The 25461-nt window shown below is 40.7% G+C and overlaps 1 protein-coding gene across 1 annotated transcript in view; it reads right to left on the reverse strand.

Annotated features, from left to right (window-relative positions):
- The window catches only part of TBC1D2B (TBC1 domain family member 2B), an 80792-nt gene extending 56011 nt beyond the window's left edge, over window positions 1-24781 (reverse strand). The window contains exon 1 of the mRNA XM_044659163.1: window positions 24413-24781. Coding sequence (XP_044515098.1) covers window positions 24413-24781 — 369 coding nt within the window. The remainder of the gene's footprint in view (window positions 1-24412) is intronic.
- Window positions 24782-25461: the final 680 nt, after the last annotated feature.

Raw genomic sequence — 25461 nt, forward strand, 5'->3', positions numbered from 1 at the left:
GGAAGAAAAAATAACAAGAGAATAATTATCTTCTAAGAAATTCATAACAATATAGATTTATTCAGTCATGGTTAATTATATCTTTAAGAAAAAGGAAGGAGGAAAAAGAAGAGGTCAGATGGAAAAGAAAGGGAATCTCATCAGGCAGAATTATTAGACTATGCAATGACTTTTTCTGGGAGCTAGAGGCAGCAGGATACAACAGAAAGAATGAAGGGGCAGCTAGGAGGTTCAGTGGACAGAGAGCCAGGCTCAGAGTTGGGAGGTCCAGGTTCAAATTTGTCTTCAGACACTTCCTAACTATGTAACCTTTGGCAAGTCATTTAACCCCAACTGCTTAACCCTTAGAGCTTTTATGTCTTGGAATTGATAGTTAGTATCAGGGTTTAAAAAAAAGAAGAAGAATACTGGGGTTGGATTCAAAAGAAAAATAGACAGCAATGATAAGTCAAATAATAAAGCATTTAATTAAAACTAAGCACATTGAAGACAGAGTAAAACAGGCTAGGATCCAGCTGAACTCTCCCAACTTTCCTCTTTAGACAACTTTAGAATAACACCTCCAATCAGATTTTGGATAGCAGAACCAAGAAAGGGGCAGAAAGAAACATTTTTCCAACCTAAAACAACTTAGAAGGTCTGAAGGAGAAGTTGTAGCAATGGGGTGGGCATAGGCCCAGGACAAGGCATTAGTACCAACAGTGGGCCTTGGAGGCAGTTGCAGTGGCAGCTATAGCAGCAGCAGCAGCTTCAGGTGCTCTCAGCCCAGACAATTGGTCAGAGAGAGATACAGGAAATCCTTTGTTGGCACTGGGTACAGCTGGCACTGTTTGGTAATTCTTTTGCCCATAAACAACTTTGAGTCACTGTTCTAGGACAGAGAGGAGCACTTATGCTAGGTCACAAGAGATCTGGGGCTCTGGTCACAGTTCCAAGGCTAAGAGTTATACTAATACTTGTGGCTACAGGAAGGCAGGGACTCTTTCCTGGGTAAAGACCAAAGTATAGACCAGGAAAGTAGTGACCATACTTTTCCCAGGACGGCACCACCTCGGAAGCACCAAAACTTCCCAATCCCCAGAATTAGCTCTGAAAATAGCAGTGTGAAAAACCTAAAGCTTGGGACACCCCCAGGTGAGCAAATCCCAACTTTAATATAAAGTTCAAAATTAATAAAAAGGCTTGGAAAATGAGCAAACAAAACCACAAAAAATAAGAACTTGACCACAAAAAATTACTATGGTGGCAGGGAAGACTAAGACATAAATTTGGAAGAAGTCAATAATGTGAAAAACAAAATAATAAGCAAAGCCTCAAAAAGAAATGCTAATTGGATCCAAAAACAGAAAGAATTTCTGAAAGCAATAAGTGATGCAGAGGAAAAATTGGGAAAAGAAATGAGAAAGAAGAAAATTACAAAAAGATAATTAATAGTTTTGGCAAAAGGTGTACCAAAAAATGCTAAAGAAAACATCACCCTAGGAAATAGAATTATCCTAATGGTAAAAGAGACATAAAAATTCACTGAAGAAAAGAACTTAACAGATTTGACCAAATGGAAAAAAAGAAGTAACAAAAGTTCACTAAAGAAAATAAGTGGAAGCTAATGACTCCATGAGACTTCAAGAAACAATGAAACAATGTCAAAGTACTGGGGAGTACTGGGGAGTACAAAGAAAATGTGAAATATCTTGTTGGAAAAACAACTGATCTGGCCAACAGACTGAGGAGAGATAATTCAACAATAATTGGACTACCTGAAAGCCATGATCAGAAAAATAACCTAGATATCATATTTCAAGAAATTATAAAGGAAATCTACCCTGATATTTTAGATATAGAGGGGAAAATAGAAATAGAAAGAATCCATTAATCACCTTCTGAAAGAGAACCCAAAATTAAAACTCTCAGGAATGTTATACCAAATTCCAGAGCTCCCAGGTCAAGAAGAAAATATTGCAAGCAGTCAGAAAGAAACAATTAAAATACTGTGGAGCTACAGTTAGGATCACACAAGATTTATTGGCTTCCACATCCAAGCAGAGGGCTTGGAATATGATATTTGGAAAGGCAAAGGAGAGAGGGTTAAAACCAAGACAACCTATCCAACAAATGAGCATAATCCTTTGGGGGTGGGGGTGGGGAGAGTGGATATTTAATGATATGGAGGACTTTCAAATCTCACTGATGAAAAGACCAGAGCTAAATAGAAAATGTGACATTCAAACAGAAGCATTAAAAGAATAAAAGAGGCATGAACGAATAATCATAAAGGACATAATATTTACATTCTTATGGGAAGAGGATAACTCCTAAGAACTTTATCATTATTAGGACAGTTAGAAGAGGAATATATAGACAAAGGCACAGGTGTGAATCAATTATACTGAGATGCTCTCAAAAAACAGAATATAAGTATGAGAGAGAAGGATGCACTGGGGAAAGGGGGAAGAGAGAGATAGAATGGAACAAATTTTCTCACATTAAGGAGGTATACAAGGAAGAGCATTTTTAATGGAAGGGAAAATGCAGAGGTGGGCAATGCTTGAACCTCACTCTCATTGGATTTGGTTCAAAAAGGAAAGAATACAGATTTGGGTAGATAGTGGTCAAAAGCAAGACAGACTTTTGAAAAGGGACAGGATAAAAAGAGAGAGAGAAGGATAAACAGAGGAAAATGGGATGAAGGGAAATACAATTAGTGACCATAACTGTGAATGTGAATAGGATGAGCTAACTCATAATATGGATAGCAGAATGAAATGGAAACCAGAATCCAACAATATGTTCTGTACAAGAGACACACTTGGGCCAGAAAGACACACAGAGTTGAAATTAAAGGTTGGAGCAGAGTTTATTATGTTTCAGCTGAAGTGAAAAGGACAGAGGTGAAAATCATGACCTTAAACAAAGCAAAGCAAAATTAGACCTAATTGAAAGAGATAGAGAAATTGTATTTTGCTAAAAAGGTACTATGAAGTGATATCAAGACAATGAAGTAATATCAAATTTCTCTGATAAAGGACTCATTTCTCAAACATATAAGGAAATGAATTGAATTTATTAAAAAAAGTCCCATTCCCCAACCGATAAATGCCCAAAGGTATATGAACAGGCAGTTTTCAGAAGAAATTGAGCTATCTAAAGTCATATGGGAAATGTTCTAAATCACTAGTGATCAGAAAAATGCAAATTAAAATAACTCTGAAGTAACACTTCACAGCTACCAAAAATGACAAATGCTGGAGGGGATAAGGGAAAGTCAATACATTAATGAACTGTTGGTGAGGCAGTGAACTACTTCAACCATTCTGGAGAACAATCTGGAACTATGCCTGAAGGACTATAAAACTGCAGATTTCTTTGATCCAGTGATACCATTTCTAGGTCTATACCCCAAATAAATCACAGAAAAGGGAAAATGACTGATATGCATAAAATATTCATAACAGTGATTTTTATGTTGACAAAGAATTAGAAATTGAGGGGATGAGGATCGTCAGTTGAGGAATGGCTGAATGAGCTATGGCATATGATTGTGATGAGTGCTATTGTGCTCACAGAAATAATGAGGGGTGTGGTTTCAGAAAAAAAAAAAAAAAGACAAACCAGGACGAGATCTATATGAACTGAGACAAAGTGAATGAGAAGAACCAGGAGATCAATGTGCACAATAATAGCAATGGCATAATGATGATCAACTATGGAAGACTTTACTGTAATCAATATCCAATATCCAAGATAATTGTAAAGGATTCATGAAGAAATGCTATCTACATCCAGAAAGAGAATTGATTGATGAATCCTATGTACAAATTGAAATATAATTTTCTTACTTTATATACTTTTTTGTTTTTCATGTTTTCAAAGGTATAACTAATATATCATGAGGCTTCTTAGTGGGTGGGGTAGGGGTAAGAGAGAAGGGGAGAATTTGGAACTCAAAATTTTAAAAGATTGTATTAATAAATAAAAATGAGTTTTAAAAAACTGAACAACAAAAGAAATGAGGGAAAATCAAGTAAAAATCATTTTCTACTCTCATTCATGAAAGAATATAGGCCTCCAAGCTGGTGGAGGAAGAAATACCCTCTGGACAACTGATGAAGGCTTGTATCATGGAGGAACATTTCTTCTGGCTCAATTTCTTAGCAACCAGCCGTGCCTCACTGCTCTTGTTCCTTTTTGCCAGGAAAGCTGTCATCTCCTTCTACTTTCATTTCTCATAAAACATCTAGTTTGGGATTATACTCTCAAGAATGCTGCTGGTACCTTACTTAGCCATCACCTAGAACAAGAATAAATGTAATCTTAAAAAAAAAATCCTTTTTTTTTTTTACAGCACAAAATAGTGGCAAGAGATGAGAAGACAACTAATAATCAAAATTGAATGTTGCAAAATTATAAGGACCAGGCTTGGTCTCAAACAGAGATAGGGGAAGACATCTTTACCACCTTGTTGGCAGAAGTGGGAGATCAAAGGTATAGAACTCTATACATCATGTCAGACTTTTTCAACGTGTGGATTAGTTTAGCACAATACCACTATGCTAATTAAGCCATCATGACAGAATGGAGACATGCTGCTTGCAAAGAAACTCAATAACTGATAAGGTATTGTGGGGAAGAAAAAACTCAAGTATCTAGACTGTGTTCAGTATTGCTGATATATTATTACCTTAAATTTACATGACATATTACATGTCCATTCATTGGGGTATATGAGATATTCAGGGAGGGCTGAGACCTCTGGTGAGAGGGCTTGTAGAGTCCTTTTCAGGGCTGCTTACCCACCTTTCGTGTCTACCTTTCACTCAACTCTCACCTGTGGTTCTAAGAAGCTGTAGCAAGTGCAGTGGCTACACCCTAGTAAAATGTCTCAGCAAGGCCTCTGTATGTTATGTTAGGTACCTTTGCATACCCCTCACCTTTGGCAGAATGGATGGATAAGAACAATTTGTTCCAATGGCTATGAAGGTAGCTAAAGCATGTGTTGTGGAGTACTTAGAGCTTGGTCAGACATGGAAGACTCAAGGTCATCCACTGTATCCTGGGCCATCACCAGTAGTCTTGACTTTGGTCATGCCACTGGCATTCGACGCTGGTGGGAGAGTGAGACTCATAACTTTGTGTAACTGTGCCTCACTTAAATCCAGTTCATGCACAAGTCAAGACATCATCCTGTAATGTCACTGGTCCTCTTCAAAAACAAATAGCAATTTCATGTGACTGAAATCACAACTTTGGGAGGCAAGTAGGACCAATATATTGCCATTTTGCCAATGAGGCTGAAAGGGTGAGTAGCAAGTCCAAGACCACTCCAATATTCAAATGAGGGCGTAATCTCTTTGTTGGTGCTTCAGAGAATGGAGTATTATTTCAAGAACAGTCTTGTTAAATAGATGGACCTCTGTTTCAGGAAGAAGCCTGAAATCATTAAGAAAATTTTGAAGTTTCCTAATAGCAATCCAGTTTTTCACTTTCCTTCTGTTGGATTCTGAAATAGGGCAAATGAATTTTTTCCAACTCTTCTCATGCTCCTGAGGGCCAAGGTTATACAAGTTAGTTTAAATCAGTGATAAATCTAAAAGAGGCCCTTATCAACAGGGAGCTAGAAAATTGGCCATGCATTCTTGTCCTAGATATAGAGATAATCAGACAGATAGAGGTGTATATATGTACATATGTTTGTGTGTGACACAAATATATACACACACAGACGTATAGGCAAAAGAAGTTATTTTTTATAAGGCAGTGAATTTTTCTTTATGAAGGTAAATCATAGATAGTAGCCTGCTGAATGTTTATATATATATAGTTATATCTCTTATCATTCATCTATCTGTCTACTTCCTAATCCCTGCCTGTTTCTCTCTCTCTCTCTCTCTCTTTTTCTCCCTATGCTTCTTTCAGCGATCTGAAATCTGCCTCTACAATTTCTACTCTACACCTAGTGTTGCCTTCCGAGGCCAAGCAAATCAAGTCTAATCTAAAAAACTCTAATCTCTCACAGGATATCCCTTCAGATACTTGAAGGCAGTTCTCTTGTCTCTCTAAATACTTTCTTCTCCAGGCCAGGCATCCCTATGTTCTTCACCTGACCCTTTTTAGTAGGATATTAAGACCCTTTGTCAGGCAGATTGCCTTCCTTTGGAAGCTTTCTTATATATCTACATCCTTCCTGAAAAGTGGAACCCAGAGCTAAAGTCAGTACTCTAGATCTTATCTCATCTGGGCAGAGTACAGTAGATACTCTAGGTAGTAAATAGCAAAGCTTGGACTCATACCCACATGTCCCAGCAATTTACACACAACACACTAAGGTTTGGGCTTTGCAGACAAAAGGGATTCAAGAGTTACGCAAAGTCCTGAGAAAATCCCAGCCTCAGGGGTTAGTTCATTTACTGTTTTCCCCCCTTACACACACATTCATACACATGTACAAATACATTACCCTTGCATACAAGAACATAGACACACATGTGTATGCACACATACACACCCATATACACACCAAGGCCATCCTAGACATTTCCTCGGGGAGTGTTAAACAAGTTTGTCTTGGATACCATCCAAAATTTTTTATTCATGTACCAAGTGAATTTTACAAGTATCTCCCCCAAGGTGATCCTCCATACAGATCCAAAGACTATTTTATAATGAGTCATGTTAACTTTCTAGAGTCAGGTATACTAGGAACTAGAGGAAACAGGAAAACTTCCTCTTCTAAGGCAATTTACATTCTGAAAACAGATAAGACAAATGCTAATTGCATTTTTTAAACCCAATGGGAGTTGATTAACTTTCTTCTTTAATACTTGCCCTTTTTAAAATAACACCATCTAAATCACTTGGAATAACCAAGAGAATAGGCAGCCATGAGAAATGAAGGCTGACCAACCAATATAGCAAGATGTCCCAGCTCTGCAGGCATTCTTGTACTTCTGGGTTAACCTTACCCAGTAACATTACCTCACCTATTTAGACTATCAAGTTCTACATAGACAACAATTAGTTGTGAAAAAATAAACCATGAATACAACTTTGTGATTTTAATTTTTGTGGGTCTAAGGGAGGCAGTTGAGGTAGAATAGGATGAAGAATATTTGGCATCACAAAAGTCGTCAGTAGTGTGTATATTTTTCTTAAAGGAAGGGTAGGGGTATCACAAAAGACCTCTGGTATTATCTCATAAGGTATGTGATTAAACAGGATAGTGAAAAGGATGGGTCTCTCAGTTGGTTATAACCTAAACAAAAACCTCTCAGCAGGCAATATTCTAAACCTCAAGCATCCTCACCTAGGGCCCACCAGATCAATGCCATAGCTCCGATAAAGGCTCATCAGGAGGCAGACTTTGGACTCCAAAAAGAGCAAAATGGTCAATAAGATCCCTACCACACTCTTCATTTTCTGTAGGACAAGGTTGTACAGTATGAGCCAGAATGGGACAGGTTTATGCAATTTGTAGCATAGATCTTATTATCTTCTTTACCTCAAAACTTCATCCTCTTCAGAACTTCCCTTTTTTCAGGACACCAACTCCAGGATCATCCTTAACTCAGACAGTGATGTGCATCTAATCACTTGCAAATCTTGTCATTTCTACATCGGTCCCCTTTCCTCAACTCACAAAACCATCATCCTAGTTCAGTACCTGACTATCTTTCAGTCTGGACTATTACAATGGCCTCCTAGCTGTTGTTTTTCAAATATTTTCCTACCTAAGCTTATCCTCTATCTAGTTACCAAAGTGATTTTCTAAAAGCAAAGATATAATATCACTCCTCTACTGAAATTCAATGGTTCCCCAGTGATTTGAGGGTCAAATAATTCATGTTTATCTCATCCTTTAACATTTGTTTTCATGTAAGTTTATAACACCATTTTGTTAAAGCAATAATACCGTATAAGGTGGTACTCTATTGATAAGCTAGCCCAGTGATTCCCAAAGTGGGTGCTACCATCCCCTCTTGGGTACTGCAATGATCCAGAAGAGCAGTGATGGCCACAGGTGCATTTATCTTTCCTATTAATTGCTATTAAAATTTTTAAAAAATTTAATTTCCAGGGGGCTAAGTAATATTTTTTTCTGGAAAGGAGGCAGTAGGCCAAAAAAGTTTGGGAACCACTGATTTAGCCCATCTGTATACCTCCTAGAATGCATCAAATCATTGAGTAACAGACATGGTTATGTCCTGAGGAATTTGTAAGCTAATTCTGATCCAGATAGATTCCAAAGATCTAGAAGTTGAGAGGAACTAATAGCAATTAATAGGAAAGATAAATGTACAAAATCCCTCTGTATCCTGCAGAAAACTTTCTTCAGAAAGGAGGCTAAGTAGTTCGGAACCATCTCCTCTGTGAAGCTTATCTGCCTCCACAAACAAAGTATTCTCTCCCTTTTTCAACAGTCCTAAAGCACTTTGGATTTCTCTTGCCTTCTCAGACCCTAACTTCCATTATACTTAGCTGTGTCTGTGTCATATTTACATCACACACACATCAGTGAAGCTGACTGTAAATTCCTTAAGGTCAGGGACAGTGTCATTGCTTACCTTTGGACCCCCAGCACAAAGCCTGGAACATTAGTAGGCAATTCAGAAATATTTAATTGAACTAAACTAAGATAAAGGAGAATGATGCCATTTTCCGCTTTTATACTTTCCTCAGGGAGTAGGAAATGTGAAAGACTGTTGAAAATACTTTCTATTTCAAAAGTGCATGAAAGTCTGAACTGCAAAATAAAATGTGGCCTCCAAGTGACCACGTCTACATTCCAATGGATTAGGAAAGCAGCTGGGTCATTTGGGTAAATCTGAGCTGGATCTGGAGCTAACCACTACACAATTCAGGACAGTCAAAGTGCACAAGCTCCAATTTTGTTTGTTCAGGGTAAATAAAAACCCAAATAGCCACACCCAATGTCATCTTGGGAGCTCTGCTCTTGGCTCTGCAACTAATAGTTTCAATGTGCAATCATTACAGATTTCATTCCATGATCTTGGCTCTACAAACATCATCATATTTTTGGAAACACATAGATACTTTACAAAAGTGGAATAGAAAGATATCGAGGTTAAACATTACAGGTGAAATTATATCTGCTTCGCAAGGAAGCATTTTAAACTCCTTTTATGACACAAATATGGTACTGATTCCAAAGCCAGGTAGATCAAAAACAGAGAAAGAAAACTACAGACCAATCTCCCTAGTGAACATAGATGCAAAAATATTCAACAGAATTCTAGCAAAAAGACTCCAGCAAGTGATCATAAGGGTTATCCATCATGATCAGGTGGGATTTATACCAAGAATGTAAGGATGGTTCAACATTAGGAAAACCATCCACATAATTGACCATATCAACAAGCACACCAACAAAAACCACATGATTATTTCAATAGATGCTGAAAAAGCCTTTGACAAAATACAATATCCATTCCTTACTGAAAACACTAGAAAGTTTAGGAATAGAAGGTGCCTTTCCTAAAAATAATAAACAGAATATATCTAAAACCATCAATGAACATCATCTGCAATGGGGATAAATTAGAAGCATTCCCAATAAGATTGGGAGTGAAACAAGGATGCCCATTGTCACCTCTATTATTTAACATTGTACTGGAAACACTAGCAGTAGCAATTAGAGAAGAAAAAGAAATTCAAGGTATTAAAATAGGCAATGAGGAGACCAAGCTATCACTCTTTGCAGATGATATGATGGTCTACTTAAAAAATCCTAGAGAATCAACTAAAAAGTTAGTAGAAATAATCAACAACTTTAGCAAAGTTGCAGGATACAAAATAAAAACACATAAATCATCAGTATTTCTATATTTTCCAATACATCACAGCAGCAAGAGTTAGAAAGAGAAATTCCATTTAAAATCACCCTAGACAATATAGAAATCTATCTGCCAAAACAAACACAGGAATTATACGAACGCAACTATGAAACCCTTTCCACACAATTAAAACTAGATTTAAACAATTGGAAAAACATTGAGTGCTCATGGGTAGGATGAGCTAACATAATAAAAATGGCCATCCTACCCAAATTAATTTACCTTTTTACTGCTATACCTATCAAACTACCAAAAAACTTTTTTACTGAATTAGAAAAAAACTATAACAAAGTTCATTTGGAAGAACAAAAGACCAAGAATATCAAGGGAAATAATGGAAAAAAATATGAAGGAAGGTGGTCTAGCAGTACCAGATCTTAAACTGTACTATAAGCAATAGTCATCAAAACAATATGGTACTGGCTAAGAGACAGAAAGGAGGATCAGTGGAATAGACTAGGGGTAAGCGACCTCAGCAAGACAGTCTTCGATAAACCCAAAGAACCCAGCTTTGGGGACAAAAACTCACTATTTGACAAAAACTGCTGGGAAAATTGGAAAACAATATGGGAGAGATTGGGTCTAGATCAACATCTCACACCCTATACCAAGATAAACTCAGAATGGGTGAATGACTTGAATATAAAGAAGGAAACTATAGGTAAACTGGTTGAGCACAGAACAGTATACTTGTCAGATCTATGGGAAGGGAAAGATTTTTAAAACCAAGCAAGAGTTAGAAAAAATTACAAAATGTAAAATAAATAATTTTGACTACATTAAACTAAAAAGGTTTTGTATAGACGAAACCAATGCTACCAAAATTAGAAGGGAAGCAACAAATTGGGGGAAAATCTTTATAATAAAAAAACTCAAAGGTCTAATTACTCAAATATACAAGGAGCTAAATCAAATGTACAAAAAATCAAGCCATTCCCCCAATTGATAAATGGGCAAGGGACATGAATAGGCAATTTTCAGATAAAGAAATCAAAAGTATCAATAAGCACATGAGAAAGTGTTCTAAATCTCTAATAATTAGAGAAATGCAAATCAAAACAACTCTGAGGTATCACTTCACACCTAGCAGATTGGCTAAAATGACAACAAGGGAGAGTAATGAATGTTGGAGGGGATGTGGCAAAATTGGGACATTAATGCATTGCTGGTGGAGTTGTGAACTGATCCAACCATTCTGGATGGGAATTTGGAACTATGCCCAAAGGCTTTAAAAGACATTTGATCCAGCCATAGCACTGCTTGGATTATACCCAAAAGAGATAATAAGGAAAAAGACTTGTACAAAAATATTTATAACCGCACTCTTTGTGGTTGCAAAAAACTGGAAAATGAGAGAATGTCCTTCGATTGGGGAATGGCTGAACAAATTGTGGTATCTGTTGGTGATGGAATACTATTGTGCTCAAAGGAATAAAGAACTGGAGGAATTCCATGTGAACTGGAATGACCTCCAGGGATGGATGCAGAGTGAAAGGAGCAGATCCAGGAGAACATTGTACACAGAGACTGTAAGAATTAAAATTTAGTTATTAGCTATATATTAAAATTATGTGGCCGCCAGGAATCAACAATTCAAGTTGATTCCGTAATTAAATCAGACCCAAGTCAGCATCGGGTTGAAGAGTTTATTTACAATCAGGAAGGTAAGTAGGGATAAAGAGAAGAGGGAGGTTAGAGGTCTAAATAAATGAAGCTGTAAGCCGCAAGGCCCAACAGCCGGATAGGCAGAGTTTAGAATTGGCCCAGCTAGGCCAAGGAAGCCAGCCTAACTTACAGAGCATAAGCTGTCTGTGGTCTCAGGAGATGCTTCTTCCTCTAGTTCCAGACGGGGACTGCCTCCACAGGAAGTTCACTCACTTACTTAAAGAGAATGTGTCTTTCATCACTTCCTGTGGTCCACCTCTAATTCAAATGGACAAATGGCAGTTTCTACATTGATTTGGACTGCCCAAAGGGCAGTCCCTTATTCTTGATTTGTTACTTATTGTCACGTGTGGGTAACTCGTCTCCCCTCCCCACTAAGGGAGGTGGGAGTGACATCATTAGCACGCCTGGGTTGAGTAGATTTTTGACTATTAATGGGATAGAGCTAATTTCTATTTACACAAGACTAATACACTGTGGTACAATTGAACTTAACGGACTTCTCTACTAGCAGCAATGTAAGGATCCAGAGCAAGGCTGAGGGACTTATGAGAAAGAAAACTAGCCCCATTCAGAGGAAGAACTGTGGGAGGAGAAACACAGAAGAAAAACAACTGCTTGAACACATGGGCTGATGGGGATATTATTGGTGATGTAGACACTAAATGATAACTCTAGTCCAACTATCAATAATATGGAATTAGGTCTTGATCAATGATATATGTAACACCCAGTGGAATTGTGCATCAGCTAAGGGAGATTGGGGAGTTTGGGGGAGAGGGAAAGAACATGAAATATGTAACTATGGGAAAATATTCAAAATAGAAAGGAAGGAAGAAAGAAGGGAGGAAGAAAGAAAGAAAGAGAAAGAAAAAAAGGAAATATCTTAATAGCTTGACCATAACCTGAAAACTTATATTACTCTCATCACACTACTGTCATGCACTATAGCTGCAATATGTGGCCCATAAGACTGTTATGTGATGGATAAGTCCAGATATCAGAGGGTTCAGAGCCACAGGGGTCTTCCTAACTCTTTGGTGGTAGCAATGGCAAAACCACATGGATTGTATGAAATGCTGGGCCAGCCTCTAAGCTACCAGGCAATCTTCTTAACCCTGCTCTTTGCTCCTCCTGAACTTCATGTATGACAGCATGGTAGAAACCAGTTTGGATATAGAGCCATAATGCCTGAGCCTAAACCACTTACTAGCTGTGTGACTTTAAACAAGTTACTCTGCTTCTCTGGGCTTCATTTCTTCAACGGTTATGTGAAGAGGCTATGTCAGAAAGTCTCCAAGGAACCTCCTAGCCTAAAATTCTATGGTCCTGTGAGCTCCAATAGCATTTTTTTGGCAGCAATACCTACAAAATAGACAATGAACTTATTTGGGGAAGTGTTGACACAAGAGTGTAAAGAAAAAACCTGAAAAACACTGGTCTAGAGGAAATTCATTTGGATAAAGAGAAGGCATTCAAATACAAACCACCAAATATTAGATCAGTGATTCCCAAAGTGGGCGCCACCTCCCCCTGGTGGGTGCTGAAGCAATCCACAGGTGCATTTGGGGGCAGTGAATAACTGTAAGGGGGCGGTGATAGTATGTGACAGGGGGTGCTAAGTAATATTTTTTCTGGAAAGGGGGCGGTAGGCCAAAAAAGTTTGGGAACCACTGTGTTAGATCAACAAGAAATATGCATTACCATCCATTTTGTCACTGCCTTAAGAGCCCTAGGCATTTCTGTCTGTCCTATAGCTGAACCTTCCTATATGGATTGTTTCTTCCTTGAAAGAAAGGACTACCTTGCTTTTCTATTTGTATTTCCAGCGCTGAACCAAGTGATTTTCACAAAGTAAGCCCTTAATAGATGGTTTAAATTCTTTCATTTGTAGTATGGTATGACCACAACTCCATTTCTCATGGAAGACAATAAAGGTTTTTTAACACAGTCAAAGTGGTCCTTTAAGAAGATGACTGACAGCAGTTCTGTGGCTCTGTGGATAGAGAGTCAGGCCTGGAGCCAGGAGATCCTGGTTTAAATCTGGCCTCAGACACTTCCTAGCTATGTGGCCTTGGACAAGTCACTTAACCCCAATTGTTTAGCCCTTACCATTCTTCAACCTTGGCACCACTACTTAGTATCAAAACTTTTTTTTTAAAGAAGTAAGCAGAGTGCTGGTAAAATGTGAGGTAGTAGATCCTGGGTTCCAGTGTGATTCTGGGAGGCTCTGATCAGTGTAAAGATGGAATTGGTGCAAGGGGGATGGGACAGAAGGAGCCAGAGAAGGAGGGACTGACAGTGGCTGACAGTTTGTGACAGTTGAGACCAGAAGGATTCTGGGAGTTTTTCCCAGGAAAAGGAAGGAAGAGGAGAGGCTTCTGGTGGAGGACTAGGAGAGGAGGAGAACATCCCAGCTCGAATCCAGGCCTGAGGGCTTCCTGAGGATCTTTCTTTGGACACTGATACCCCGATTCCCTGGTCAAAGGCATCCCATCGCTTCTCCCCCAGCAAGACTTCAACCAACGAGTTAGCTAAGTTTTGGGACTCCATTTTGGGAGCCATCTCTTGGGCTTCTTCTCCCGTTACCCAGCCTTGCTGAGAGACCCCTTCTGGTCTAACTGCAATTACAGAGAAGGACAGAAATAGAAACAGAAGGAGAAGGGGCAGGAGATGCTTCCGCCTGAGTGACGGGCCCCACAGAAATAGAGAAGAGGGCACCCCAAAATCCCTCTGCCCTTCACCCCTTTCCCCAGTCCCCATATTGATATTAATAAAAGCCATACATTAGTCAGATAGCATTCCAGAGTGCCTGAGAGACGAGCGGGAGGGAAAGCACTGCTTGGTCTGGCTGCCTCCATCTTGGAGCCAGACTGACCTCGGGGGAGGCTTGCGTGAACCTCGCCTTCATTCAGAATCAGATTGGGGTCCCCCATACCTCATCTTAAAGGGAAGCCTTGCCCCCAACTCCTGTGGGGTGGCACGACCATCCAGGTCACCCAGTTTCAGGGTGATACCCCTCAAAGTCTCAGAGTGTATATACGGCAGGAGGGGAGAGCTAGAAGAGAGTCTCACCTCATAGACTTTATCTCCCCTCCATCCCTAACATTAATTACTGGCTAGCAGTGTGATTCTGGACAAGACACTTAACCTCCCATTGCCTAGCCCCTACCATGCTTCTACCTTGGAAATGATGCATAGTACTGATTCTAAGACAGAAGGTAAGGGTTTAAAAAAAAAGAAAAAGAAAAAAGATTACTCATTAAGATAGAGCACTGCTTCATTTCCATTTTATGCACAACACTTACTTGAGCAGCAAGAAGCGGGCTTCAATGAGTCAAGAAGACCTGGGTTCAGTTTTGAACTTCTAATATTCTGGCCAGTACCTGGAGTAATTATTCTCAAGGGAGAAAAAGGATTCCTCCCTGACTCATCATATTTCCCCTAAATTGCTGCAGAAAACTTGGAACCTGTCTCTGGCAACCATTCCTTACCTCAAGGATGTGATATTCTATCACAGCTACTGTTTTTTGCTCCCAATCCTGCTTTGACTCAGAGCCTCCTAGGATCTCAAAGATCCTTCCCAAGACAGGCATTTCCTGAATGCTTCAGCTTTATATCATTTCTAGCCATTATAGGCAGTTCATTGTCTATCAACTGTCTCTCTTAGCCCTCCCATTCTTCCTTCCCCAAGTTTTAGCTTGCTACTTGCCCAGAGGTAGAATGCACCTCTCAAGCCCCATATGTCTTAGCTTTTTTATCCTACTAGAAGGTAATGTCTTTAAGGACAGGGACTTTACAAACATATATTTGTATTCCCAGTGCTTAGGACCTTGTATGTTCTTAATGTTTTTTCACTCATCCATGTCTGAAACATGCTATGTGGCGTGATCCTGGGAAAGTCACAACCTTTCCATGTCCTAGATAACTCTCTGGTACCACTCTGCACCGCTAGAAAACATCTTCTCATCAGGATTTCTCTTATGAATGAAATCAGAGATCTAGTTCCAAACAACAACAAACCTAAAGGTGATCACTAGGAGGGCCACATTTTTAGTGGGGACACATTAGTTAGGTCAGAACAAAGCATTTTTTGAGAATCTTGTATTCCAATTCTGGCCTGCTCTGATTTGTCCCTTTCCCGAGAGCCCAGAACATTTTTGGTGGGCTATATACTTTCACACACTGGCTATATGACCATGGACAAGTCACTTCATTTTGGGGTACTCTGGGCAGTTCTCTAGAACTTTGAAGACAAGGTTCCTACCTACCTGAGTAGCAGTTTTATCCCAGAGTTCCCTTACCCATGAAATCCCAGCCCAGTCCCTATGCCCAACATTTTTAGCAACTGATTATAAGTGAATATGATAATTCTACATAGAAGATTCTCCTATCTAGATTTCCTAAGACATGAATTTCCAAGAGAATATTTTAGATGGCAACCTATTTCTCTCGAGTTTTTATGATTACATGTAGAGCTCTTGTATTATCAACAATCTATAATGTGTGACAAGCAGGAAAATGGAATCTCTCCCAAATGGATGTATCTTTCCCACCAAAATACTTCCAGGCACCTATAACAGTCAATGAGAGAAATAAAGACAGTTAAAGCTATAGGTTCCCTATGCTTCATGGAATATCTGAAACCGTGACTTTTAAATACAGACAGAAAATCCTTCGGATAAATTCTCATCATCCTCTCATTTTTTTCTATCTAAGTCTTATCTCTTCATCCAGATCATAAGTTTCCTGATGACAAGAGGAGATTCTTTTCATTTGTGTCCTCTACAGTATTTATTACATTATTGGCACCCTCACATTAGTCAGATATGGTATTCAGCAGAATTCATGAGGTTTTTAACAGGACTTGCCAATTCTCTGTTTCCATCCACATGGCATTATTTTTTTAATTCTCTTTAAAGAAAAAAGTAACAAATACTCAACAAAACAGTTCTGACAGTTGACTATCTCCCAATAGAGTTAAGCATGCATTCAGTTAAATGTATGGTATAGTGTGCCATTAGGAAGGTCACTTCAATACCTCTGCCCTATATTCATTTTACTCCTCTTGCTGCTTCATAAATTGTGGTTACTCTGAAAAGGGAAGGAAATTGGGAAAGTATGTGATCTTGCACTATTTACTGCAAAGAGCGAGGGGAGTCATTAAAGGTTAGAAAACATTAGAAAAGCTTTACATTAGCAAGGCTTAATGAGAGCCAGTTGACTAGAGCCAAACAGCAAAAAGCCCAAGACCAAAACCAAAGCATCTTGCAACAGGACTAAATTTAACACGTTACTCATGAAGCCACACGTTCCACATCACCTCTTGAACTATATTAGAAAGAGGCCCTATTTAGGAGATAATTTTGGGACTAATGTCTATTTTAAAATCTAAATACATATATACATGTGGACATACATACACATGGGCCTACTCTGTACAGCATAAAGCAGAGCCACTGATTCCACTAAATTAAACATTTCATTGAGCATCTGATAAGTAACTATTATGTGCCAGGGACTGTGTTAGACCCTGGGGATAAAATAAGACAGGCCTTGCCTTCCCTGAGCTTGCAAATGAGTAGGAAATCCATAAACTAAATACGGTTTTTTTCAGTGGGCAGCCACTAACACCTGGGAGAATCCAAGAAAGGGGGCAGTTAGGTGGCTCAATAGATTAGGAGTCAGGCCTAGAGACAGAAGGTCCTAGATTCAAATGTGTGACTTTGGGCAAGTCAAACCCCATTACCTAGCCCTTACTACTCTTTTACCTTGGAACCAATATGCAATATTGATTCTATGAGGGAAGGTAAGAATTAAAAATGACAACAATAACAAACAAAACGCCTTTGAAAATTGAGTTTTCCAGGGTTTGGGTATTCCAAGAGCTAAAGCAAGGAGGGAGAGGAGCCCAAGTGAGGCAGTTGGCAGGGGAGACAGATGATAGAATAATGTGTGCAGGGAAGGGCAAACAGTTTAGGTGGCTGATGGGGCAGAGGCTGTGGAGGGAAGTGATGGCTAAGCAGCCTAGAGAGAGAGAGACCAGAACCCAGCTGTCAATGCCAAGCAGAGAAGTTTGTATTTGATTCTAAAAGCAAGGAGCCACATGTCACAATAAATGTCAGTCAGACTGGGCTACTTCAGTAGAATTGCTTTGGCAGCTATGTGGAGGAGAGATACATAGGAAGATCACTTAGAAGACTCCTGCAATAGCAAAGGCAAGAGGGGACCAAAAACCTCTAACACAGGGGTTGTGGTAGCTGTGAAAGGTGTTGCAAAAAGGCAACAGACTCATGGATACTATTGGTGGAGCTGTGAATTGGTCTAGCTATTATGGAAGGCAATTTGGAATTGTGTCTGAAAAATGACTAAACTGTACATACTCTTTGACCCAGAAATATGATCCTAAAGATTTTTTTAAAAAAGGAAAGGAGCTTATAGAAAAAAATCTACAGAACAATTCTTTTTGCGATGGCAAAGAACTGGAAACTGAGGAGGTATCCAATTAAGAAATGACTCAAAATGTACAGAACAAAACACTGAATTGTACTTTAAAAAATTAAGAAAGGGATTTTTTTTCACAGAAACCTGAGAAGACATGTATGAACTTATTCAGAGTGAAATGAGCAGAACCAGAGCCATTTGTGGTAGTCACATCAACATTGTAAAAACCAAGCCATTTTGAAAAACTCAATTATCAATCATGACTCTAGAGTGTCAACGAGGCAGAATGCTTCCCACCCCCTGACCCAGAGCCCCCAGCCTAATGTGCACAAGGAGATATGGCCAACAAGGGAATCCATTTTGCTCTACTACTTATTTGCTACAAAGGCTTTATTTTTCTTATTGGGCCATGGTGGGGAATAAATGATTGATGATTAAAAATAAAGATGTTGCCCTAGTTCTATCCCTAACTAGTTACCTAGCCTTAAGCAGCCAGGCCACTCTGGCCTCCATTTCCTCAGTGGTGAACAGGGATGGGGAGTGATTGGGTTGCATCCTCCCTAATATATATACATGCCCTGGTTCTGGATGATGTCCTACTCCAGCCACCCCAGCCCTGAGACCTGCCCTTCTTCGTGCCTCTTCAGGTTTCTCCGCTAAGCTTAGAAAGTGATTTCTCCTCTTCCATGAACAGCCCCACACAACCTCCTCGAGGAAGTCTTTCATGGCATACCCTCCCCCAACTCAGAATGAACTTTCTTTTCTTGGACCTCTCAAAGCATTTTGTATGTGCATAACAGATATTAATTTGCATTAGAGTTATTTGGGCAGTGAGCAGTTATATGCAAGATGTCCCAAAGGTCTCAGTGCCATTTTAAGCTCTTACACCACTAATAGTTAAACTGCACTAAGATTTTGGGGACAGCCTGACTATATTTCGATTGAAATCTGTGGTGTACTGCTTGGCCTAGAGCATAGAATAAGAGCAAAGAATAACAGAAAAGCAAGTTTTTTTGTCTAGGATTTAAAGTTCTCAGGGCCCTTAGTAATCACTCAGGCCAAGGCCTTCATTGAAAGATCCAGAGAAGTTCCATGATCTGTCTGCAGTCCCACAGGCAGTGTGGAGTCACACCAAACCATGTACTCGGGCCCTTGGAATCCAAGTTCAGAGCTCCAGGCACTACCAGTGCTGCAGCCTTGACAGAACAAACAATTCTCTAAGACTCAGAACTGTCCAAAATGGAACATGCTGCTTCCAGTAGGATGACAATTTGTGAAGGATGACCCAGAAAAGGGTACAAGGAGAGGTTGGACCACATGCCCAAGCCAAAATCAAATCAAACAGCAAAGACCATATACTGTGTTCAAGACGCAAGACTCAGAGCCTGTCTGAGCAAGCAAAGAAATCAAGGCAGCAGAGCTTAGGGAGCCTGTGATTTTGCGGGGAAGACAGTTGATACAGCAAAGACTTAAGCAGAAATTCAAGACAATAGCTAAAAAGGTATAGTGAGGAAATGTGCAATTAACAATTAAGTAATTAAAGGCCAAACTACTTTTGCATAAAATATACTTTCTGTGATTATAATAGCAACAAGTATCCACAAAGAAACAGAAGATGTTTCACAGAAAAGTTGTATCCTTCACTCAAAAGCAGGTTAGCCCTGGGAACATGTAACTACTTGGCTATCCTGACCTCACTCTGTAAGGAAAAGGCAGAGGAAACACCGACACTTTAACAAACCCAAATCACAACGTGGGCAGCCCTGGGACATGGAAACCAAATCAAAAGGCCAGACAGTCCAGATTGGGAGGAAATCAGGCTGGATTCATTGAGTTCAATTAAATTCAACAGATATTCATTAAGCCCTGGCTGTGTACCAGCCAGTGTAGGAGGAAAGACCCCAGCTAGGAACATCCTCCCACACTCTTCTCAGCTGTATCACATGTCCCCATGTTCATTTGTCGCCAATCTTACGACCTTATTTCAGTCACAGAAATAAGAAAACATATTGGGGCAGCGAGGTAGCACAGTGGATAGAGTGCCAGGCCTGGAGTCGGGTACAACTGGGCAGAGACCTAGATTCAGATACCTCCTAAGCTGTGTGACTCTGAGGAAAGTAAGGGGGTAGGAAGGGAGGAAGGAAAAAAAGGAAAGGAGGAAGGAAGACCTAAAATGTTTTGTTTTGTTTTTTCTTTCTACTTGGTGTTGGAAGGGGACCTTCAGGCTTATCTAACCTATTCCATTGATTTTACAGATAGGGAAATTGAGGCCTGAATCCTGATTGTCCTGCCCAAGGTCAGGTAGCTAGTAATTTGCAGAGCTGAGGTTCAAACTGAGGTTATCTGACTCCAAGTACAGGGATCTTTCAGCTTCATTTGACTGATACACAGATCATGGTGAAAATTGTTCCTTTCCTTTCACTTTAAGAAAAGATTTAATGAAACAGAGCCCAAGGGTATACACTACTAGTATATCTCAACCTTGTGTTGCAACACAAGAAGTATTTATTCACTGGGAACTATGGTTTCTGTCAAGAAGGATGACCAAAGTAGGCTTGCCCCCAAAAAGCTGATGAGCACATCTATTTTTCAAACAGGATGTTTACTAAGACTATACATTATCAACTACTCTACAAAGTTCTTCAAGAAGTGGAAACAGTTGAGAAACCCAATAAAACCCCAACCACAGGCATTTTTTTATAAATGACCTCAGCTGAACAAAATGAGCATGGTGTGAGCCCCTCTCATTTATAAAATTCTAGAACTGGACAAGGCATTCTCTAAGGTATCTACTGACTCAATGATCATATGGGTCACCTTGTGGGATAGAAATGAATTTATAAAAGGAAAGCTCTGTTTATAGCATGATATATACATATACACATACTTGTGTATTTGTATAAATATACACAGGAAACAAATTTAAGAAAAACAATCAAGAATTACAAAAATCTATTTGAAAACTGAGTCTTTCTTATGATCAGTTGGGCAATGGCTAATTGAACTGAATAAACCATGAACCTGGGCTTCGATCCAAAAGTTAGTAAAGATGAATTCTAATTTTCACTTAAAATTTTTGAAAAAATTTCATTGAAAAAGCAAATTTTAAAATTTACATCAAGTTACAAAAAATTATATTATTATTTTAAAATTACATTTTGACTCAACCTCTTAAAGTATGTTCCCATCCCAAATCGAATATTGTTTTCAACTTTTCTATTGCTCTTTATAAGGCTCTCATTTAGATAGTTTTATTTTTTAATCAGTTTAAGACTAATTTTTATGCCAAAAACATATTCTTGTGTGTGGGTACACACACATATAGATATAGATATATATAGAGAAACATAAAAGCTGATGAATATTAGTTCCCTTGACTTCCACTCTAAAGTCACTCTCCTTAAGTCTTAAAAGTTATCATTTCCAATTATAAATATTAGAGGGGATGTGGCAAAATTGGGACACTAATGCATTGCTGGTAGAGTTGTGAACTGATCCAAAAGCCAATAATAGCCCTACTAGGTCTGTATCCCAAAGATATTTTTTTTTTTAAGGAAAGGATCTGTTTGTATAAAAATATTTATAACTGCTCTCTTTGTGGTGGCAAAGAATTGGAAACTAAAGGAATGGTCCTTAATTGGGGAATGGCTTAAATTGTGATATATGATGGTGATGGAATACTGTTGTGTTATAAGTAATGATGAACAGGATTTCAGAGAGAGCTGGAAACACTTACATGAAGTGATGCAGAGTGAAATAAGCAGAATCAGGAAAACATTGTACACAACAGTAACAGCAATATGGTGGAACAATCAAATGTGATGGACTTTGCTACCAGTAGCAATACAATGATTCAGAACAATTCTGAGGGACTTATGAAAAAGAATGCTATCTACCTTTAGAGAAAGAACTGTTGGAGTAAGAATGAAGATGGAAGCATTTGGTTTATCACTTATAAGTTTGATTATGTTTTAGGGTTTTAGTTTTATAAGATTATTCACTTACAAAAATGAATAATATGGAAACATGTTTTGCATGATAATACATGTATTACCCTGACTGAATTGCTTGCCAGCTCCAAGAGAGGGGAGAGAAGATGGGAGGGAGAAAATCTGGGTCATATAACTTCAGAAAACTCATATGGAAATTTGTTATTAATTTTTTAAATTAAAAAAGATCATTTCTAGTAGTTTATGATCTATACATACTCAAACAAAGATAAATCTGAATCATAGAATTTCAGAGCTGTAAGCAGTCTTAGAAACCAGCCAGACTCCTTCATTTTTCAGATGGGGAAAATCACACCTAGTTGAATTTATTTTCAGTAGCTTTACTGTCCCACCAGAGAACATAAGGGTGGGGAAAGTTTCTTCTTCCAGAAAGCAGAACTAAGAGCCATTGCTTACTTTATATTAACTATTCTATGACACACACAGATTTGGGGAGGAGGAAGGAAGCAATAATATCAAACCCAAAAGTAATCAAAGAAATTTTGGGACAGGATACCATGACCTGAAACTATATGACAAGAAGCTTCTATTTTCATGCTTAGTAAACAGGTCTGCAAGAAATGACACTTATATTATGATGATAAATTTGCTAGCTGCTGACGGGTCATTGCTTTGGGCCAAAGTCCCTTTGTACTTGATGGGCTATAACTAATTTTACTTAAGAGTTCGGTGCACACAACTCTAACTTTGATTCTCTTCAGCTTTATTGAAGAAAAGTACCCAACAGCCTCTACGAATCTACAGAAAGAACTAGTTTGCTAGAGCCTACTTTAATCAAAACCAGAACAAGATAGTAATGGAAGAATATGAAGTAAACACTTCAACAATGACTTCAGTTGTGGGCAAAAACAGCTGCTGAGTATGACCAAACTTAGTAAAGGGATCCTTTGGGAAAACCCCAAGCTCACAACTGTTGCTCCCACCACCCCAGCCACAACTGGTTGGTGCTGATCTTACTATCACTTGGTTAATTTCTTAAAAAAAAATATCATCCTGAAGATAAATTGCTTTGAATAAGGAATGGAAAAGATGATTGAAGATGGAAAGAACTCAAGAAAAGAAACGAAAGAGGGAGTCATAGGTGCTAGCAAAGTAGTCATGCCTGGAAGAATCAAGAAATGTAGAAGAGGCTAAGCAGGGGATAGTTGAACCAAGCGAAGCTGGCAGGGATAATGAGGGAGAAATGAGAGTGAAAAAGGAGGAAGACAGGTTCCATAACTCCCCAGAATGATCAACTCACACATTCTACCCACTAGTTCTCCTTCGGTGGCTTAAAGAGGGACAGAAAATGCTAAGGTTGAGCACATAATAGGGATGGCACCCAAAAGAAGATACCAGGCATGGGTAATTTCTCCAGATATGAAGGCTCCTGGAGTAGCCCCAGGTAGAGAAGTCCTCCAATCCTGGCAATTAAACAGGATTTCATCTTCAGAATGATCTGGGGGAGGGAGGGCGATTTTTGCAGCCTAGACTAGGAGAAGCAGACAGGAAACTTTGGAGAACTAGTCCAAACTCTTCTTCTAAGGGAATGGAAATTGGGACGTCTAAAGGGCAGGAAATGGCAAAGCTGGTATTGCCTGTAGGAGAGAGAACACAGCATAGGAGTGGGGGTTAGGGACAAGAAGGGAAATAAGGGACAGTAGGAGAAGTGAGGTCAGTAAGGGAAGCGCTGTGGGTGGGGAGGGGGCTGGAGTGAGGGAAGGAACTGGGGGAGGAGGACAGAGATGAGGGTGAAAGGGACAGCGGGAAGGAAGAGGAGGGAAAGAGACTTCCTGGAAGTGAGAAAAGGGGCGAGGGAAGATGGAGGGTGGGTTCAGAGGAGGCTCGGTTTGGGAGAAGTGCCTCAACTAGGCAGAGAGGGGGACGAGAAAGGCCCAGTTGGAGGACGATAGGAGAACTGTCCTGATGGGAGGGGGGAATTCTGGTTGGGGATAGTTCTGTGGATCGGGTCGGGGTGCTCTCTTGTTTAAGGGCCTGCGGGCAAGGGGGGTAGCCGGTTAGTGGCCGAATCCCAGGGAGGGGAAGGAGTGCCTTGCTGGGAAGGGTCCCCCAGGGTGGGCTGTTGGAGGGGGGAGGAATGCCACGTTGGTCAGGGTCCTCCATAGGGGAGGATACAACGTTGAGGAGGGTCCTCCGGCTGGGAGGTGGTGATGGTGGTATCTGAATGAAGAGGGCTTCTGGGGAGGGTGTCCCCCAGGGTGAGGGAGAGATTTCCTGGGAGGGTCCCCCGGTCTGAGGGAGGTGGGCCCACATGACTAGGGGGTATCCCTCTGGGGGAGGGCTTTTGGAGATTGTCCTTCTGAAGGGCCGGGGGTGCGGTTCCGAGGCGGAGGTATTCTACTTAGGAGCCTTGGAATGGGGGGGAGGGCCTCCCGGTCTGCTGCAGGGGGCGGGGAGGGAATCCCTCTGGGGAGGGTCCCTCGGACTAGGGGTGGTCCTATTCACCTTGAGCACCGTGACACTGCCTCCGCTGTGCACCTGGAAGAGCGCGGCGGGCGGATCATCGGCGCCCCCGGCCGAGGCGGGCCCGACGGCAACCGCCGGCCCCGCAGCTGACGGTTCGTCCGGGCCCTGGTAGCTGAAGCAGGCGTCAGCGATGTCCAGGTGGCCGAGCGGCAGAGCGTCCTGCGGACTCTTGAAGTAGTAGAGGTAGCAGCGGCGCGGGTCGAACACGAACCAGCGGCTGCGGTAGCCGCGCAGGGGCCCCTTGCCCGACAGCTTCTGCAGGTAGCCGCACAGCCGCGCCGGTTCCCGAGTCGTTTCGGGGCCCCCGCCCTCCTCCGAAGCCCCGGCCCCGGCCCCAGCCCCGGGCATCCCCGGGCGCCCGCAGCGCCAACGGCCCGCCCGCCGCGGCCGATTCCCCTAGCCGAGCCGCCCCGCCTCCGCCTCCGTCCCCGCCCCGCTCCCAACTGACAGGACAGCCGCCAGCTGCGCACGGCAGCCTGGGACACGTAGTCCTTGATCGGGGCGGGGTGCAAAGCAGGCTGGGAAGTGTAGTCTCTTCCTTTCCTCCCCGCTTCCACCTCCTTCTCTTCTACGGACAGGCGGGCTGTCCCGCAAAGCAGCCTGGGATTGATAGTCGCTCTATCCCTCTCCCCAGCTCCCACCCCTCCCAACCCCTATCCAACTCTCTCTAGTTCTCTCCTGGTTCCGGAAGCTGGCGCACAGCCTTCTGGGATTTGTAGTCCTTCCTTTCCTACCCTTTCTCTGGCACCTGTGCTTTCAACTAAGTTCTCTACAGAGTCCATTGGCGGGGCACGTGGTTTCTCCTAAAGCCGGTCTTTGGGCCTCCATTTCCATAGCACAATACCTGGCACATAGTAGGCCCTTAATAGATGTGAGTTGACCAACTGAACTTACTAGACTGGATCATCCCTAAGGCTCCTTCCTACTGAAATGGACAGTGCCTGGCCACCTAGTAGGCACTTAATAAATGTTAATTGATCGATTATTGAGCTTCTCCAGATTTGTGATGGACCTCGCCATTGGCAGGT

This window comes from Gracilinanus agilis, chromosome 2 (assembly GCF_016433145.1).
Source record: "Gracilinanus agilis isolate LMUSP501 chromosome 2, AgileGrace, whole genome shotgun sequence".
Taxonomy (NCBI): Eukaryota; Metazoa; Chordata; class Mammalia; order Didelphimorphia; family Didelphidae; genus Gracilinanus; species Gracilinanus agilis.